This window comes from Hypomesus nipponensis, chromosome 27 (assembly GCF_054491055.1).
Source record: "Hypomesus nipponensis isolate SF chromosome 27, ASM5449105v1, whole genome shotgun sequence".
Classification (NCBI taxonomy): Eukaryota; Metazoa; Chordata; class Actinopteri; order Osmeriformes; family Osmeridae; genus Hypomesus; species Hypomesus nipponensis.
The window spans coordinates 4,742,608-4,762,500 of NC_140387.1; the positions used below are offsets into that span (position 1 = coordinate 4,742,608).

The 19,893-nt window shown below is 47.1% G+C and overlaps 1 protein-coding gene across 1 annotated transcript in view; it reads left to right on the top strand.

Annotated features, from left to right (window-relative positions):
* The first annotated feature begins 1,756 nt into the window (after nt 1-1,756).
* mmp17a (matrix metallopeptidase 17a) overlaps nt 1,757-19,893 on the top strand; it is a 42,472-nt gene continuing 24,335 nt past the window's right edge. Inside the window, exon 1 of the mRNA XM_084694186.1 lies at nt 1,757-2,178. Within this exon, the coding sequence (XP_084550312.1) occupies nt 1,936-2,178 (243 nt within the window). The 5' untranslated portion in view covers nt 1,757-1,935. The remainder of the gene's footprint in view (nt 2,179-19,893) is intronic.

Consider the following 19,893-nt stretch of genomic DNA (forward strand, 5'->3'; position numbering starts at 1 on the left):
CTATTCTAACTATACCCACATCTGTAATTGACTATAATTCTGGGTAATAATGCCTTCATTCTATAACACAATGAAGAATCCAGCAGTGAGCAACAGCATACAATAGTGGAATTGTAACACATCATTCATCTGTTTCCAATTCTCTTTGAACATTACAAACGTAAAACCTGTAGTGAATTGATCATAACAACCGTTCCAGAGGGTGATGATTCATGTGTTGGAAGAATATGGATGTTCTGATTGTCTATGTTCTGCAGTGAACATTCCGATTTGGTGTAATTGTGATGATCTCCGCTGTTTTGTAAATTAGTTTGTGGTTTTCTGTGATGTCGTTTGAAAAGCCAGAGTAATGAGGGGTGGAAAGTAAAAGAGCTCTGTATTTCAGAGGCAAACAGTCCTTTTTCAGTCTAAGGAGTTTGCTGCTGGCAATATATGTATATTTAATAGGGTGTCAGTGGCTCTGAGAACACTCACTTGTACATTCTGGGCATCTTGGTCTTTACCTACCAAAAACTGACATAACATCTAACACTGGTTCACTAAATACTCTACTGTTAAAAATAATGATTGCTCTGTTTGTGTTTGTTTCAAAAGAACAGTGTCTAAAATAGAAACCCATGGAAATATTCAGTGGACTCTGCACTATTTTAGCCCCTATTAGCTAATTGCGTTCGTAAAATATACTACAGCCAGATACAAAACTGGTCGGCAAAGCAAAGCCTTTTCCCAGAGGAGAATTTGCTTGGCTCGTGTTCGACTTCAATAATGTATCCTATCATGCACTGTATCTTTATCCCTTTCATTTTCCAAAAGATGGGTAGGCTAAATAATGCAGAAAAAGTACATGTGTAAATCTGTTGATATAGTGTGGTTCCAAAAGCAAACTTACTCAAAGTCACTCAAAATTCACCTTTCAAGAAGCAACATTTTACCTTGAGACAAACTAATAAATCTTGCCTCGAGATTAGTGAGCATTCGAAATGATTCCTTGACATTTTAAATGATTGAACTATTCATGATTCATGAAAACGTGAAGGTTACCGCCATCAATAGCGGTGCTTTAGAACGACATGATATAAAATCTCACTACATATTTAAAGTTTACTAGTATCTCCAGTGGGGGATCTCAAAGATCCCGTTTGAATTTGAAGGGCTGGGCAAGTCTGACTGGTATGATTTCCAGCCGGTGAGAAGGTGAGCCTCGTCTCAAGACAAGTTCGAGACGGGGTTAAAGTTCAGTTCACGTGAAGCTCGTATCGCATCTTATGCATATAAATCAAACTCTGTCTTTTTGTTTTCCCTGTTCTTTGAAAATATATGACGCTCGATCAGACCACGTTCAGATAAAACCGACCCCAAGCTGTATGCTAAACACCTCACAGAGTTGTAGGCTTGGCTAATGAATTGTGTGAGATGCATATTCCCGTCCAATATCAAGCAATGAGGGCCATTGCTTAAAAAAACAAGATAGCCTATTAGCAAATCTGGCGTGCAACCTCAGACCACGTCACGAATTGTATTGCCTTCACAGTGATCATTTTGACTGGACTGACTGACTAATGCGCCTCCCTCCTCCCTGTGTGGAACGGGCTAAGTTCCTCTCCACTCTTCCCGTGCGTCAGTCAGTCTCCGATGAACGGCGCAGAGCGCACGATCTGTTACCTTCGTTTGCCAGTGTTGCAGACTCAACGTTGAAACGTGGGAATTCTCAGCTCCATGGATATCCTTGTGGTTTTCAGTCCCTGCCTCGATCAGATCCGTTTGTGTGCACATTTTGAGTCGAAATATAAGAGTCGAAAGGTGCAGGACATGTAATTTTGAGAACTGATCAAAACGGGAAATGTATTCGACTTCGGCTTTATCTGATATCTGTTTCGTGTGTTTGCGCGCCACAGTAAGGTACACCTTTATTTTGCTAAGGAAATTCAACTGCTTATGCGAGTAGCCTTGTCTGGACCGGAGTCGTTTATTTGGTGGATGCGGCGGCCAGGGCCGGTTTGTGAGTGCTGCAGGAGCAGCGAGTGGCGAGGCATAATTCCTCAGATTTTTCGGAGCTGGAAATCAGCGCTCCGCGTTGGGATTATATCTCCAGAGATGCTTCTTTTCCCCATGTTTTGGTTTTTATCGCAGGCGCGAGCAGCACCTTCTCTAACAGCCGAACAAATGGATATGGGGGTGGTAAGTGTATCTTTTGATACTTTTCACTCATAATGTTTTATCACGCTCCGACGGAACATGTGGGTGTCATGGTGAAAAGGGCTCAAATGATTTGGATAGCCTTATAGGTAGCCTAACTTTTAACGTATTATTTTGGGTCTCAAACTGAATGTTTGTAGCTCTAAATAATTAGGCTACCTGCAAGACAGGCAATGCAATGGCGAATAACATATCGCCAAGTATGCATTGAGATTGTGCCTACTCGGGGAAATAATGTATGATGTAGCTGATTTTATTATAGGATACATTACTGCAATCATGCAATTTGGGCGCAGCGTGCTGTAAGGGCATTATCAGTGCCCGTATTTTAAGGTGCGCGGGAGCCAAAATAAAAGCCTTATGTAGTTAGTTGGGAACAGGGTATACCGTATAGGCGTATCGGATCGCTGATTAATGCCTATACGTACTAATTAAGAGTTTACATCGGAAAATCTTACACAAATATTAGTGTGGATGTAGACTATATTTATCTGACTCGATGGGCATATAATTACAGACGGTAATTGAAGTCGGCGGACTACGCACGTGAAGCTCGTATTAATTACACATAAATCAAATCAATAGTCAACCCCTGCTCATGATTAAAACATTTGTTGTTTGTTTGTGGATAAGTTTTTCAAGACATTTGCTTTTAGCGCAGCTAGAGGGGAGAACAGCCTGAAAGAAATGAAATGAGGGCTTGGCAATTATAGCCTACAACTGGCAGCAGTGAATATTCTACTCCACAATTATGATCGAAAGCTTGTCTACAGAGTAATGTAAACCATCGTAAGGATGCTTACAGTTCCGACGAGTTGTGGAGAAAAAACTGGAGATACGTTTGGTGTACATGTACCTCTTATAAAATAAAACTATTATTATGATTTCAATGGATTAACCTCAATTCCATTTTCAATTAATCGTAGATTTTTAAAAACTAATAATGTAGAGAAATTAGAGTACTGTAAAATAGTAGGCAGCTCATGATCCTGGATGCTATTTGTGATAGATGTTGTGTTATTCGATTTCTCTAAGCAGCGTTCCTTCGTTCTCTCTCTCTCTCTCTCTCTCTCTCTCTCTCTCTCTCTCTCTCTCTCTCTCTCTCTCTCTCTCTCTCTCTCTCTCTCTCTCTCTGATATGTAACAAGAAACATGTCAGCTACTCCTCCCATTGTTACTCTCTTAAAAATATTGCGCCATGGCTTTGCCGATTTTGGCAAGTATAGCCCAAAGCATCTTTTCATGTCCTTGCGACCACCCAAGGCTCCCTATCGCTGTGTAAGTGTTGAAAGGTCTCTGCTATTATCTACTGTAGCACTGTTGTTAACAAAGTGGAGTCTCTGTGGAGCTGACACATTCAACACAGGGGAGGTTCTAATTGCTAGCGTTATTGTGTGGAGGTCTGGTCACTGGGATGTGTTAGAGCAGGTGCTAACCCTGCTGGTCACAGGTGGGCCAATCACTGGCCCTTCATTACTGTGACATCTAGGAGAAAGAGGGCTAGCAGGATCCAATCTGCAGAGTCGGCGAAAACCAACTACAGAACAAGGCGAGAGAGAGAGAGAGAGAGAGAGAGAGAGAGAGAGAGAGAGAGAGAGAGAGAGAGAGAGAGAGAGAGAGAGAGAGAGAGAGAGAGAGAGAGAGAGAGAGAGAGAGAGAGAGAGAGAGAGAGAGAGAGAGAGAGAGAGAGAGAGAGAGAGAGAGAGAGAGAGAGAGAGAGAGAGAGAGAGAGAGAGAGAGAGAGAGAGAGAGAGAGAGAGAGAGATTTTGCCTGGCTTAGCAGGTGAGGCCCAGCTGGGCTGCAAGAGGGCCGTACAGGACCGGGCAGAAGGATGGAGCGGTAGTTGGTCTCCTGACAGTGTCAGTGCCAGCCTTTTTTACCTGCCAGTCGTGCGTCAGGCAGGTCCTCACTCAGGGGTGTGGGGGCGACGGTGGGGAATGACAGGTGAGCTGTCGTCTATCTGGTGAAAGTATACCCTTACTTAAGCACAACTCCTAAAACAGCTGCACACTGGAGACTTGGGTGTAACACCGTTTTCAGATGAGGGGGAACTATGGTTGTCATGGAACATGAACAGCTTGACGGTGAATAATAATGAACTTGGGACTCCTTAAATGGACTTGTGAAAACTAATCATCTCTCCTCTGCCCGTCTCCTTGATCCTCCTGTCGCTAGCCTCCTGTGGTTGCCACCGGACACAGAACTCTGCTCAACGATCGCTTCATCTGTCCTACACATCTCGAGAGACGCGCAGTTGAGAAAGTTCTAGATTGCATCTAATCATCTGAGACAGTATTGCATTCAAGTTCATCTGGGCATTCATGGTTTCCAAACCTAATTAATAGCATTCAAGGTTCTTTTTTTTATGAGGAGTAGCCAATACAGTTAAGCGATGTGTTTGAAGTACAGTTCCCAAATTAAAACTATACTTTTGACTGACCCATCCCTCCTGGAGATAGGCAGCACGATAATGACCACACCTCCCCACCAGCTTGTGTCTGTCCTAAAGCAGAGAATCTCATTTTGCTGTAATTTCTTTAATGAGAGCACCATCTGGTCCCCTCTCGACTGGAGTGGAGAGGAGAGGAGCGCAGGAGGCCCCCACCACACCCCCACCATCCCTCCAAAACCATTAGCACCGCCTCCCTCCCCCTTTGCCCCAAAATATTGAGTTCATCCACAGCACGTCAGCCAGCATCGGCAACCACATTAGAACTCCGGCCCTGAAGTTAAAACTTGAGTCCAGCAGTATCACATTCTCTCATCGGACCTTGTTCCACCTTGCGATTCCCTCCCTTCTGCAAGGATCCCTCCTTTCCGAAAAGATGCATTCCTTCCCCCGCCCCACCTGGCTCCTGTAGTTAGTCAAAGGCAGAGGAAGAAAAAGTGGGAAGATAGGAATGGGATTGATTGACAAAGGGAAGGAAAGCTGGTCGTGTGTCTCGGAGAGGAGCAATCAAACAGAAAAGGCGAAACTAAAAGAGCGCCCACCAAAAAAGAAAAGCCTGTCTCTCCACTTAGACGAGTGGCAAGCACAAAATCAATACTGTTTCTTTCCTATTCTGAACGGCCCTGTCTCTGTGCTAATGTACCGGGGAGAGATTTGTACCTGTGGTGAGGAGACAGAAGTTTTTACCTAATTGTCATCGTCATCCATAGCCTGCAGCTACAGAGTTTGGTAAAGTTTGTGAAGCGGTTAAAAAAAAGAATGCCTGAATTAGAAGTGAAAATAACAGCCTCGCCAAGCTGTTCTCACCCAAATCACACCATCAGTTGCAGGAATACTTTCAACACCTTTGTTCTACTTTCAGAAAACACTTGGATGACTGTGACCCCATAGGCATCGCACTGCATCCTGGGTATTCTGATCAAGGCCAAGGACGTTATTTCAGGAACAATGTTTGGAGGGAGTAGGATAGCATTGCAGAACATCATATATTGCTCCTCCAAGAAAGAAAACAGAAAGAAAATAAATGAGACTGATAAGTGGGATCTTCTTTTCCGTCTCTTATTTGAGTGTCTAAAGGTGCGGACTGTCTGTCCAGAAAGAAATCTTCAGATTTGCTGAAGAGTTTTTTACACCGCCTCAAAGGCCTGTTCTGTGAGTTTTTTTTAATGGTCCTGACACCTCATTGGCAGTGTGAGAACTTGGCCTTCTGGGATTGTTGCCTGGCAGCTGGGTTGACCATGCCCTGACCCTGTCAATCAGCAGGAAGACAGGGGTATCCAGATATATATACCACAAGGTATATCCTTAGCGGATACTGTTCAGTGCTGGGGTCATAGAGATGACAAGTTCAAGAACTGACGTGATCTAGGAATACGTCTCTCACAAACGCATCGCGGCCCATTCAAAAACAGCGGCGCACCGAAATAGCCTGTGACACACCAGGCGGCTATGTTTGTGATCGTATGTCTGATAAGCAACCAGGCAGTGACAGCTGGCCGTCCATGTCACTGCGCTCGCGGTCGCCAGAACGACTGCAGGCTGCTGTGGGGACGTATTGCGTGGATCCGGGAAGAAAGAGATGGGCGGGACAAGAAGGAAACAAGGCCAGGCGGCGTGATTTCCAGTAGTGACGGATCAGATTGTGTGGGGGCGACTGAGTTGGAATTATTGCTCTCCGCAACAGAGCTGCACGCGATCCTCCGCTGTTTTCATTGGCTCCCGCTGATTCAACCGATCCTCCACTGTTTTCATTGGCTCCCGCTGATTCAAACTCTTCAGCTGAGGTTTAGAACTAAGCTGCGCCACTTCCAAGCTACTCCCCTATAGAAAACCCCCAAACCAGCTCCATGTGGCTCCCCAGTCCTATTTTAGTGGCGGGCCGCCCCTTCCTCCCTGGCCCTCACCAGATCAAGGGGCTACTCTCCATTGCTAGCCAAAAGACAGAGGAACTCTTGTAATTACTGTGGTTTTTGGTGTTGCACTGGCTTGCCTGCCGCGTCTGAAAATAGCATCGGACAGCAAGCTAATCTGGCAATGGACAACCTCAACTTAACATCAAGGAAACCCCAAAGAATCAACAAAAGCTCCTCTCAGATTGCTTGCAGGCGTTGGTCAAACTGTGTGTGTGTGTGTGTGTGTGTGAACACACGGGTGTTTGTTTCATTTGTGTATGTATTTGTTTCTGCATCTCATTAGTGTGTGTGTGTGTGTGTGTGTGACAATACAAACAGCCAGTATAAGCTTTGATCAGAAACGCCAAAATAGATTTTAAAAGCCATTCTGTTGCTGATCTGATGCTGACAGCCCCCGTTGGCTTTTAATAAGTTTGTTTGTTTTCTAGGTTGTACGGAGCCACACAGCAGGTGATCTTGCCGTTTGTCCCTCATTAGCATGTGTCAGTTCTTAACAAGAATGAGAGAGAGAGAGAGAGAGAGAGAGAGAGAGAGAGATGGGGCTGGAGAAAAAAAGAAAGAAAGCGTAAAAACAGCTCCCTCAGATGCAAGGGAACGTCAGAGAGATGATTTTAGGGAGTGGTGGTGTTTGATGTGCACTGTAGAATCAGCTTCAAGCCTGCGTGTAATGTTCTCAGGATGAGACCTTATTTCTCCACAGGTGCCTGAGAAACCCAGACAGCGAGGCTGCCTCTGAAGCCTGTTTATTAGCATTATGCATTCTTTTTTCGAAAGTTGAGGTTGAAATCGTCGAGTGCCGTCTAAGCTGCCGAGGTCACCAGAGTAAGGATATGCTTCAAGGGGAACATTTAACCACACGTTGGAGAGAGAGGTTTTATATGAGCATGCCTCATTAGCGCAACAATTAGTTATTTCAGTTTTTTTCTCAGTTCCAGGTTTTCCTCTGGGAAACTGCCACAGAGTTCCAGTTGCTATGGGCCTGTCCTACTTGCAATTAAACTAGCAGAAACCTCTTTGACTGGCGAACACAATGTCCCTCCTTTCCGTTGTGCACTTGAAAATTCCAACACCATGGCAACACCAGCGGAGCAAACTGTAGGTCAATAAGAAGATGTCTTCATGGGAATGAGTGGAGTCTGCCCATGTGGAGTGGGATGGCTAGCCAAGAATTGATAATCTCCTAAATTTGCCCTTGGTTTTGACATTTGACCATACCCTCAACTGACAAAATGGATTTTCCATAAATGAATTCCTGCCTCTATAGTCAAGAGCGTTGGAAGTCACCCTGAAAAATAGCAACTATCTCCCTCCCAGCTGAGAGTTCAGTCATGATAGAAATAGCTTGTGTTTCCGGAGAATTCTTTTGACCCCTTCAACCCTCCACTCAGCTTCATAGTGTCACCGCACACCCCCTGTCCCTCAGCCTCTCCATAATGGGAAAAAAAAAACCCTGAATCTCCCCCTCAGACTCCATCCCTCCCTCATCCCTTCCTTCTCTATGCCTCTCTGGTGTTTTTGCAGGGACACATGTCACTGTGAAGATGCATGGTTCTGCAGCGTGGGGGGTGCCTTGCGGCACTTCATAACCCAGCCAGTCAATATTACCTTAATGGTTGACTGTTCATTAAGTCATGTGCTGCATCGTCAGTTCCATATTTTTTTTTTTTTTAATTGGGATTATTAATCTGAGTTTAGCTCAGTGTCGATCTGATGGGTGCTTATTGGCACACTGTCCTGGAGTAATGGACCGGGCTAGGATGTAGAACGTCCATTTAATGCGGGGTTACTGTCGGGCATGTTCTCCTTGTGGCAAACGAAGAGATTATGAGCAGCCCAATGCTTGCATACACCCTGGAAGCAACGTTCCATTTTGTGTTATGATGGTTTTTAATGATTTTCCTGAGTTATTGTCTTTATATAACCCCCCTCCCCCCGTGCTTCTCTCTGTTTCTTGAACTTTGGGTACTTTCTCTTTACCTACATCTACCCCCTCCTAGTAACCTGTCTCGTTTGAAAAATCATCAAAGTGGTTGGGAAAATATCTTTTTCATTGTGTTCCTGCTTCTGCAGCCTACAGAGCATACATGCAGCTGAAAGCCGTTTTTATCACATTTTATCCATTTCTTTTGGATCATTTTTTTTGGGGTCCTCAGCTATTGTTAAGCAGCCCTCCGTAATGGACTAAATCAGGACTTTCTGCGTGAGGTGGAGATAATAAAGAACAGCCATACTGTGCTCACCTCCGTGTTATTATCAATTTTCTCAGATCAATTGTCTCCATCTGCCTGCATCTGTAGCCCCAAACCCCCTTTCCACCTCACCACTACACTGCTTCAATAAGAGTCTGATTCACCTTGGAATTAAATGGTTCTGTTTCAACAAATGCCGATATGTCAGACTATGAATAAATTACACCGGGAGACAGTCCCCCAAAAAAGTGCACCTATTCAAACAGAAAATACTATGTGTTTGTTGAGTGAGCCCAAGACGATGAATATGGATTGTGCCGTAACTCCCAGAAGAAGTGTAAATGTGCGGATGTAAAATGTGGAATGTATCTTTTAAGCATGAACTGTATGTTGTCGTGGAGGGCGCGGACTGGACCGGTCCTTTGGTTCACCGTAGATGTACAGTATTTGCATGAGCGTCTGATCTACCCTTTGCCAATGTCAGACTGTCATTAATTCTACAGACATGTTAACCTTCTCTTGGATCTCTGCTGGTCGCCCCAGGGGCAGGAGACTGGCGCTAAGGTTTGACAGTATGCCCTGCAGCTAAGCTAGGCTAGGCTTGGCTAACATCCTGATGGTGTCACTGTCCAACGCTCACTTGAGCAAAAGCAGAACAGAGAGGAGAGATTGTGAAGATGTTATGAGCACTCATATGTGAGAAGGCTCTGGGATCAGGGGGTCGAGATCTGCGATCAGGAAGTGATGTCTGTGACCAGGAGGTGATGTCAGTGACCAGGAGGTGATGTCAGTGACCAGGAGGTGATGTCAGTGACCAGGAGGTGATGTCAGTGACCAAGAGGTGATGTCAGTGACCAAGAGGTGATGTCAGTGACCAGGAGGTGATGTCAGTGACCAAGAGGTGATGTCAGTGACCAGGAGGTGATGTCAGTGACCAAGAGGTGATGTCAGTGACCAGGAGGTGAAGTCAGTGACCAAGAGGTGATGTCAGTGACCAGGAGGTGATGTCAGTGACCAAGAGGTGATGTCAGTGACCAGGAGGTGATGTCAGTGACCAAGAGGTGATGTCAGTGACCAGGAGGTGAAGTCAGTGACCAGGAGGTGATGTCAGTGACCAAGAGGTGATGTCAGTGACCAGGCGGTGATGTCAGTGACCAGGAGGTGATGTCTGTGACCAGGAGGTGATGTCAGTGACCAGGAGGTGATGTCAGTGACCAGGAGGTGATGTCAGTGACCAGGAGGTGATGTCTGTGACCAGGAGGTGATGTCTGTGACCAGGAGGTGATGTCAGTGACCAAGAGGTGATGTCAGTGACCAGGAGGTGATGTCTGTGACCAGGAGGTGATGTCAGTGACCAGGAGGTGATGTCAGTGACCAGGAGGTGATGTCTGTGACCAGGAGGTGATGTCAGTGACCAGGAGGTGATGTCAGTGACCAGGAGGTGATGTCAGTGACCAGGAGGTGATGTCTGTGACCAGGAGGTGATGTCTGTGACCAGGAGGTGATGTCAGTGACCAGGAGGTGATGTCTGAGATCATGGGATGATGTCTGTGATCAAGAAATGACATAAGACGTATCGTGCGTGGATGTAACATACCCTGGTTTCTTGTTGGCTGTACATGCCCCATCTCACTGAGATCTATTCGAGCTCACGTCGAGCAGCGGGAACCCATCGGCGCCCGATCCATTGAATCATGCGCGCACACGTGAACACGCACACCAAAAGTGCTACCCTGCATTCGGTCAAAGCCTAGCGCGCCGCATTGCCTTTGTGAGACTGTAGCCTTGGGAGCCAAGTTTGAACTTGGACACCGTTTCTTGCAGCAATTCACTCCAGAGGTATCAGGCGGCGGTTGCCTGAACAACACGCGATGGCTTTCTCCAACCTATTTGGTCCAAATCAATTTTCAGTTTGGGAGTTTCATCTCCACCTGTTCACGTGTTTATTTTGAGTCCCCTGCTGAAGGAGCTGCCTTTTGATAAAGCCGTGCTCTATAGGAGATCTGTGTGATGCGGATCTACAGTGGGTCTGTCGCAGGAGGCGTATAGACCCCGAGTACCCAGGGAACACATCCAAACTAGATGCCACAAAGAATACAGCACTCTCTGGCCCTGTGGTTATTTTTTGTGTGTTCTGTTTCCTGCGCGTCCACCGTGGCCTACCTGCAGTATGGGCAAAACGCGAGGGTGTGTAATTAGCTTAGCCACTGCTCGCGGTTAGGAGCTTGGGTGTGGAGATTGTGTTGGTAAATCCGGTAGAGCTAGCCTGAGGGGGGGGGGAGGGGGGGGGGGGGGTAAGGACGAGGGGGGCGATTGTCCTGTAGCTTTCCATTGTGAGTGATGGTTTTTGTATTTGGTGTGCTCTCCGTGTGTGTGTGTGTGTGTGTGTGTGTGTGTGTGTGTTTGTGTGTGTGTTCCAGGAGCAGTTGCCACCATTCTTCAGTGTTCGTTGTCATGAGGGGCCTCACGGCTCAGTCTGGGCCCGACATATGTCTCCATGGTGCTGGTTGCCACGGCAGCACATGTCAGCTGTCCCACTGCTACCTGGCAGGCATTGAAATCCAAAAAGGGACGGAGATACATACACAGAGATACATACACTTACCCACACCCAGACCAACACGGTCTGTAGCTGGATGTAGAAGTTTGAGTCGTTAACTTCCAACTCTGTGTGCATATGCTGCCTACACCTGGAAAAAAACTATAGCAACACATGCTATATAGATACAGAGGCAAAAACATATCTGGTAACAATATAGATCCAGGTGCTTGTAATAAGTGTAGTTAGTTAGTATAGCTAATAAGTAATAAATCAATTACTTAATACATTATTTATCATTAATTTGTGTTAATATTATTAAAGTCTAGTGTTAGGGTAAATGTCATCGTAAGATGAGACAAGTTAATTAATTTTAATACAGCCCTTATGAGATTATAAATTATAAGATGATTAATATGATGTGTTAATAAGACTTACTGATTTACGAAGGTCTTATTACCTATAAACTGACACTTTTTACAAGCACCTAATATTTTATCCAAACAACTGATACATATGCATTCTCCCAGAATCTCTCTCCCCATCTTTCTGTTCGTCTCTCGTTCTCTCTCTTCATTACTGTCCCTGTTTCTCCCTCTTTTTTTCTCTTTAAAATTTCCCTCTGTCTCTCTCTCCCTCTCTTGACCTTTCTTTCTCTCTCTCTCTCTCTCTCTCTCTCTCTCTCTCTCTCTCTCTCTCTCTCTCTCTCTCTCTCTCTCTCTCTCTCTCTCTCTCTCTCTCTCTCTCTCTCTCCCTCTCTTGACCTTTCTTTCTCTCTCTCTCTCTCTCTCTCTCTCTCTCTCTCTCTCTCTCTCTCTCTCTCTCTCTCTCTCTCTCTCTCTCTCTCTCTCTCCAGCTTGTTTTCCCTGTTGCTCTCTCTGTCTCTCTCAGTTATGCACATTGGTTGGCAAGCCCCCTAGGTAGACTGTAGTGTTTCTGTGTAACAGTGCGTGTCTCTCTCTTTTCTCTCTATGGCATATGGAATAACTATCACAGTTGGGGCACTACTAGAGCTTGATTCATTCCTCGTGTTGTGGGCTTTGGCATGAAGCCATGTCAGATCGCTCCCCAAATAAAAGATGCAACATCAAAGAGGTTGTAGAGGTTTCCGACGCACTTCTGGCAAACGAAATGAAACCACTGTTTACGGGGCATCTCTGAAATGAGCTCAGACGGCCCAGTTTGGTTGCTTTTGAACTCAAGCTGACTTTTGTTTATCGTTCCGTGCTCATTCGTGATGGTGATCATTCACATTCACAAGCACACATGCAAAGCGTTGACTAACTGAGGCACTCGGATGTGAGATGTGGGCTTTATTTCGATGTAAGTCCTTGCCACGGAGGGATTCGGAACTGGGGAGAAGATGGTGGGGGGGGGGGGGGTGAAGGAGAGGTGCTAGTAAATGAACAAGCTCATGGATGGATCGGATTTTTTTGGAGTGGAGAGGTGTAGTGTTTTGTTATGGCTTTGCCTTTCGCTACTGTTTGGAGATAGAAAATGACTGTCGGGCAGAGTAACAGCTGCCCCCGCTGAAACCGGCGTTCCTTCCCTCCCTCCCTCCCTCCCTCCCTCCCTCCCTCCCTCCCTCCCTCCCTCCCTCCCTCCCTCCCTCCCTCCCTCCCTCCCTCCCTCCCTCCCTCCCTCCCTCCCTCCCTCCCTCCCTCCCTCCCTCCCTCCCTCCCTCCCTCCCTCCCTCCCTCCCTCTCTCTCTCTCTCTCTCTCTCTCTCTCTCTCTCTCTCTCTCTCTCTCTTCAGCCGCCCTCCATCCTTCCTCCACTTGCCTGCTTCAATGCAGCTCTCATCGAGTGGAAGACAACCCATTAACAGACCTGGCTTTGCCCCACGCGGGAAGACGGTGTAAGAAACCTGCCATATAGATCTCTTTCTATAAACTATGTCTCTCTCTCTCTTTTCATTTCTCTGTCTCTCTCTCCCCTGTAGTGTTTTAATGAGTCGCCTGGTATGTCACCGTGAGTGTGGACTACCACTGGTCGATGCCATCTGATAGCCATTAGCCTCATGTCACCAAAAGACCTTTTCCTTTTTCACACGCTCTCTCTCTCTGTCTCTCTGTCTCTCTGTCTCTCTCTCTCTCTCTCTCTCTCTCTCAATCTCTATCTCTATTTCTGTCTTTCTTTTCTATTTCTCTCAATCTCTCTCTTAGCCTGTTTCTGCTCTCTCTATGCTAGCAGTCTCTGTGCTAGCAGTCTCTGTGCTGTGAGACAGATATTAGCTCTGTCATTAGTCTGTCTCACACATTGTCTGTTCCAAAGTATGGGTTTAAAGACGCACTCGTCCGCTGCATTTGAGTCCTGTGACACCTTCACAGACAGGACAGGAGGTTGGCATCGGAGGAATGGAGGGAGCGGGAGGGAGTGTGGTGGTGGAGCAGGTCGGTGAGGTAGCGGGGGGCCTGGTGGTGAAGGGCTTTGTGAGTGAGAAGAAGGACTTTAAAGGGAATGCGTTGTGGGACGGGGAGCCAGTGGAGCTTCTGGAGGACGGGGGTGATGTGGTCACCGGAGCGGGTGTGAGTGAGCAGACGTGCGGCGGAGTTCTGGATGTACTGGAGTTTATTGGAGGATTTTGGATGGTGAGCCGTAAAGGATGCTATCGCAATAATCGAGTCTGGAAGTGATGAACGAGAAAAAAAGTGTCACTGCCTGTGCTGTATGCAGAGGGCACACACACACAGACACAGATTCTCACACGCACTCGTCCACATGCGCACATTCTCCTCGCACATGCAGACATAAACACACAGCAAAGACGCGGCCCGTTTCGCCGGCGCTCAGCCCTCCGCTGTCGCTAAGGGCATGCGAGCGCTTAACATAGGCCTACCCGACGCTCGTCAGTGATATTCACACCTGCTTGCGTATACAAATTGTGCGGCTCGGTAAGCACGCGGCCGACTTTCATGTCCGCTTGGGACTGTAGAGCCGCTTTCCTGGAGTAGGCGAGGTAAATGGATATTAAATCAAAGTGCGCACTTCTAATGTGCATACACGCTTGTACATCCTCTTCATACTGCCATTCAAATTACAAAGCATATTCCGGAAGGTTCCAACAGCTAATGGTACACGGATCACAGGGAGTTTATTAACACAGTACTGTCTAATCCTCTGTTTACCCATAAGCCCCATTGAAATGATGAAGTAGCCTCATAACAGGTGTATGCGGGTGGTATGTCACGCACATAATATGGGCTTTGGTTGAGCGCACTGAATGGGCACGTTTTATTATTTTATGAAACCTCCTGTTCAAACATAGGTCATTTTTATCCAGAGATCCAGATAATTGGTTTCAAGCAGTTGTTGTGAGCTTACATGTTACTAGTGTCTGTAAAGTAGGCTACACAGCGCATATAGAGTGAGCACGAACACACGGTGAGGTATGTAGGCTTCGCACAATGGTGCACTTACTGTGGATTACAAATCCTCTCTGGGTGGATGTAAGCGCGAGTGTGTGCACTTATGCATGCGTGCAGGTGTGTGTGCGCACATGAGAGAGTGTGTGTGTGCGCACATGAGAGTGTGTGTGTGTGTGTCCCGTGTGTTCCACACTTCCTTCTTGGAAGCTTCCCATCTGGTGTATGATTGATGACTCACCTGAGGTGTGTGTTTAATGGAGTTGTGTTTGGAATCCTAAAAGGGGTCGGTGTTATTGATTGGAGCGCCCGCGTCGGTTAGAGTTGCCTTCGTCTCGCTGGTGCAATGTGTCTGCAAAGGAACGTTAAGACCTCTTTCTGTATTTCTCTCGCTCCCTTTCACTGAACCTCGCTGTTTCTCTCTCTGTCTTTCTGTCTCTCTCTCTGTCTCTCTCTGTCGCTCTGTCTCTCTCTCTCCGTCTCTCTCTGTCTCTCTCTGTCTCTGTCGCTCTTTCTCTCTCTCTCCGTCTCTCTCTCTGTCTCTGTCTGTCTCTCTTGCGATGACCTAGCGTTGTATACAGTATGGAATGTCACATTGTCGTTAGCAGTGGATTTTACGGTTCTGTTTTGAAAGACAATCACCCTTTACCTGACTGAAGGAGTGGTCCTGTAGGGACGTCTTTGTTTGTTTTCCGGCAGGAGGTCCACCTCCATGTAACTCATCGCCCTCTCTCCTCCACCTTTACTCCCCGGTTCAGTCCACGCTGCAGCCTCTCTATCCTGTACCATTATATGGAGTGGAGGCTTTGGGCGACTTGCTTGCTTGGTTTCCATTCCCTGCTTCGCTTCTTTTGCTAGTTGAATCCTCTCGACCCTTGGTTCTTGGTTGCGTTTGTGTGTGTGTGTGTGCGTGTGTGTGTGTGTGTGTGCGTGTGCCAGAGTTTTGTGTATGTCAGCATCTCGCTCACTCTTTCTGTTGATCAGGTGTGACCCATTGGGTCAACTTCTGCTGTCAACATAATGCATACGTAGCACTATATTTCACTTTGACACACTGCTCCGTGCAGACCTCTACATGCTCACCCACTGTGACCAACAACACCGCAGTCATGCCTTCAGGTCCCATTTTGAACCCGACTTCCAATAATTCAAGTCAGAACTCTGAAGAATTTCACTCTGTCATTGCTCATGTTTTATTTTGCTACCGTGCACCATTGTAGACAATGTAATCCCTTAGGATGGGCATCTGTTGAGGGACTGCACATTGATAAAATGAGTTCTTTGATAAGAACTTTTGATTTGTTACAACGAGGCGTGTAAGATCTGAGATCTTCCCCAAATTCACACACACACTCACGCAACTGCACTTTAACCAACTCATATACAGTTTTGCGAGAAACCAAAAGCTTCAGAGACCTGAGATAGCATCAAGGATTAATTCACACGTTTGCAGACTTGTAATCCATCGCAAATCTGCTGGTGTTGGATTAAACGTTGCTCTCGGGCTGTGAAACCCTCCTAGACATTAATAGTCCTCCTCACGCTCCTCTCTCCTTTCCCTCCTCTCCCCTCCCTCCTCTCTTTTCTCTCTTCCACCCCCCCCCCCCCTCCCTCCTCTCCTTCCCCTCCCTCTCTTGCCTCCTCTTCCTCCCTCTCTCCTCTCCTGCTTCTCTACTTCCACCGGTTAGATCATCGCTTACTAAGCAGTGGTTACTATCCAATACACAGAGTGCTTAGCAGGTCTCATCTCTGCCAACATTCTCACGTAACCATTCGCCGTTGTATATTTGCGAGATGCAGCAGACTGCATTCAGCTTGAAGAAAACAATTTCTCTGAGATTAATCTTCTGAAGCCCTTAATCTGAAGAATGTGAGATGTGTTGCCTTAGTCAATCGTGATAAGTATTTTTTGGGGGGGGACTGTGATGAAAAGGTTCTATAGTTTAAGAACATCCTGTTGATATCTCCTGGGAGAGGATCTTCAGGCAGGAACTCGAATGGTTTATCATGTGTAATACTTTAAAAGAAAATTGGAAACCCACACAGGAATAGAATTTGACAGCCATACAAACACATTGTGAGTTTGTTTCCTCCATGTGAATGTGTTTTTCCAAAGCATTACGTTTAATTTCTTTACACCTCAGTTTGCATGTTTGTATGCATGTCTCTGTATTTTGGTGTATCGGTTTCTATTTCTGTACATGTACTCTAGAACGATCATCACTATGTTCAACATGTAGAACCCCCGGTATCACATATTTATAAGTGACCCGGGGCGTGCAGAGCGGTCAATGGAGAAAACACTATTTGTCGGCCGTATCCAGGGAGCGATTTGAGAGACGCGAGGTCACGCAGGGTTAAGTCTGCCGCGAGGACCTACTTCCTGTCAATGAAGCAGATGAAGGAGTCACTGCAGCTGGTGACCAAGGGCCCCACAGAGCGGGGCATTGTGGGATTGAATAGGTCAGGCGCGGTTGGGAGGGGGGGGGGGGCGACCGGCTGACGGACGACAGTGGGATGACAGGAAGGAAGGGGGTCGTGACCTTTCACCTCCTGGGGGTTTCCAGAGAAAGTCTTCCCTTGTCGGTGAATCCCCCCCCCCCCTTCGGTCTCCTCTGGCAACATGTACGATCCTGGCATTCCACTCGCACACACAGCAGGCTGTCTATGGTGCTTCTTCTGTCGCTCTGTCTTTCTCACACACACACACACACACACACACACACACAAGCAGACACACACACACTGTACAGGCATGTACTGAACATCATGCATCTGTCTCTCCTAACTCCCCCCCCCCCCCCAACACCCTCCTCACCACGCTCTCCCTCTTTCCATTTCTCACGTGTCCCCTCGCTGTCTCCGAAGGGCCGACTGTCTAATCATGACGTCACTCCTGTTTATCAGAGCACGCCAGTGGACATGAGCAATTGACCAGATGTGCAGCTGGAGGGAGGGAGGGACACAGAAAGACAGAGAGAGAGAGAGAGAGAGGGAGAGAGGGAGAGAGGGAGAGAGGGAGAGAGGGAGAGAGGGAGAGAGGGAGAGAGGGAGAGAGAGAGAGAGAGAGGGAGAGAGGGAGAGAGGGAGAGAGAGAGAGAGAGAGAGAGAGAGAGAGAGAGAGAGAGAGAGAGAGAGAGAGAGAGAGGGAGAGAGGGAGAGAGGGAGAGAGGGAGAGAGGGAGGGAGAGGGAGAAGAAGAGAATATACATTTTTCGCCTCCTAGTGTATCATGCTCAGATGCATGTTTGCGGCAGATTAGGATTACAGCAGCTGCGATTAGGGATTACAGACAGAAGAGAGGGAAAGTCGTTTCCTGTCACTTTTCCTGTCCAGATATTCCCGTGGGATTTGTGTGTGTCCATGTATCTGTGTATGTGTCTACTGTATCTGTGTATCTGTGTATGTGTCTACTGATCTGTGTGTATGTCTATGTGTCTACTGATCTGTGTGTACGTGTATGTGTCTACTGATCTGTGTATGTGGGTGGGTGTGTCCACGTATCTGTGTTTGTGTATATGTGTGTGTGTGTCTATGTATCAGTGTCTCTGTATGTGTGTGTCTGTGTGTGTTGTCACAACTAGAGGCTGCTCTCTACCCCCAGAGTGTTAGATGCTGCTGTGGGTCTCCATGCTGACTACAACACCCACCCCCAACCTCTTGTCGTTCAATTACCAGGATTTCACTTTCTAATCTGCCAAATCCTGATACCTGGGCTCTCAATTGAACCTCTGACCATGGAGAGGGGGATTGGGTCGAATATTTGGCAATTCCCGAAGACTCGGGGGATTTGTAGTTTTTCTGTCGTTGTTGGTATGTGACCGGAAAGCCGGAGCGTGGCTCTTTGTGTCACTGGGTGTCCCTAGCTCCACTGCCACTCTTCCACATGGTCCTTGTTTGCAGGTTGTTGCTGTATGACCTGTAGTGTGTTCTCGTGGACTGGGCCTGGGGAGCACAGCTCTAGTGCTTACACTGGAGGGGCAGCCCAAACCCACTGGCCTGGAGGGCTGTGTCATACATACTCATTGTATACAATCAGCCTGGTCATGACCATGACTCAGGACTGACTCACTGACTGCCTGCCTGTCTGGCTGCTTCTTAGATAAGGGCCTGACTAGGCCTGATGAGTGATCCAGTCTGGCTCCGAACTTGGATGGGATTTGGAGATGCAGAGGCGCTGCTGGGCTGCCTCTTCGCTGTCTTTTTGACACTCTCCGTTTCTCTCACACACACGCGCGCGCGCGCGCGCACACACAGACACACGCACTCAAACAGACAATCATTGATTTTCTAGCACTGTACAGAGCTGTGATTATTGGACAAGGGTTTAATTGTTCTGCCAGTGCGTCAGGCTGGGGTTTGACTTGCAGCTGTTGACTGTGGCAGGTACCAGCAGGCCCTCCTTAGGCCTCTTCTGTCAGCCTCTGCAGCAGAGAGAGAGAGAGAGAGAGAGAGAGAGAGAGAGAGAGAGAGGTGATTAGAAACATATTACCATCACATAACACCTCTCTGATTGAAGCACACAACTGCCCCTTGCACCACACACACCGCCAGTCCATAGTACACTATGCATAGTACACAAACTGACAGATGCACCATGGAAACGACACATTCTCCTATGAGAGAGAAATAAAGAGGACAAGAAACAAGAACAAACTATTTTCATGGTTATTACAAGCAGATTTTGTACATTTTGACAATTAATGAATGAATGTATTAATCATTTAATTAGTTGCTAATCGGAAGATGCAACAAACAACCTAAATGGCTCGATAAGCGGAACACAAATAGTGTTGGGGAAGCAACGATTTTATTATCAACCAATCAGACAATAAACACAATCAAACAAAAGCTGTCCCTGATTAGTGCAAATAATTAATTAACCATCTTGGAGGGTGGGGGAGGCTACAGGGGGGGGGGCTGCAGGGGGGCAACAGGGGGGCTGCGGGGGGGCAGCAGGGGGGGGGCTAGGAACTCAAGAACGGCAAAGCAGTGAAGGACACAAGGCCCAGAGACGTTCCTGATCGATCCTCTTGCTTGGTTTCATCAATATAAAGCTCCTTGGGTCAAATGAGATTCCACTCTGCAGAACGCTCGGCGTAGGAGATGTGCACACAAACACAGGCACACATACACACACACACACACACACACACACACTGCACACTCCTGAACAGGAGCAATTGTTCCAGTACGTTTGCTCTCAAACTTGAACTGTGTGGCATGAGCCCAGTTGTTGATTTT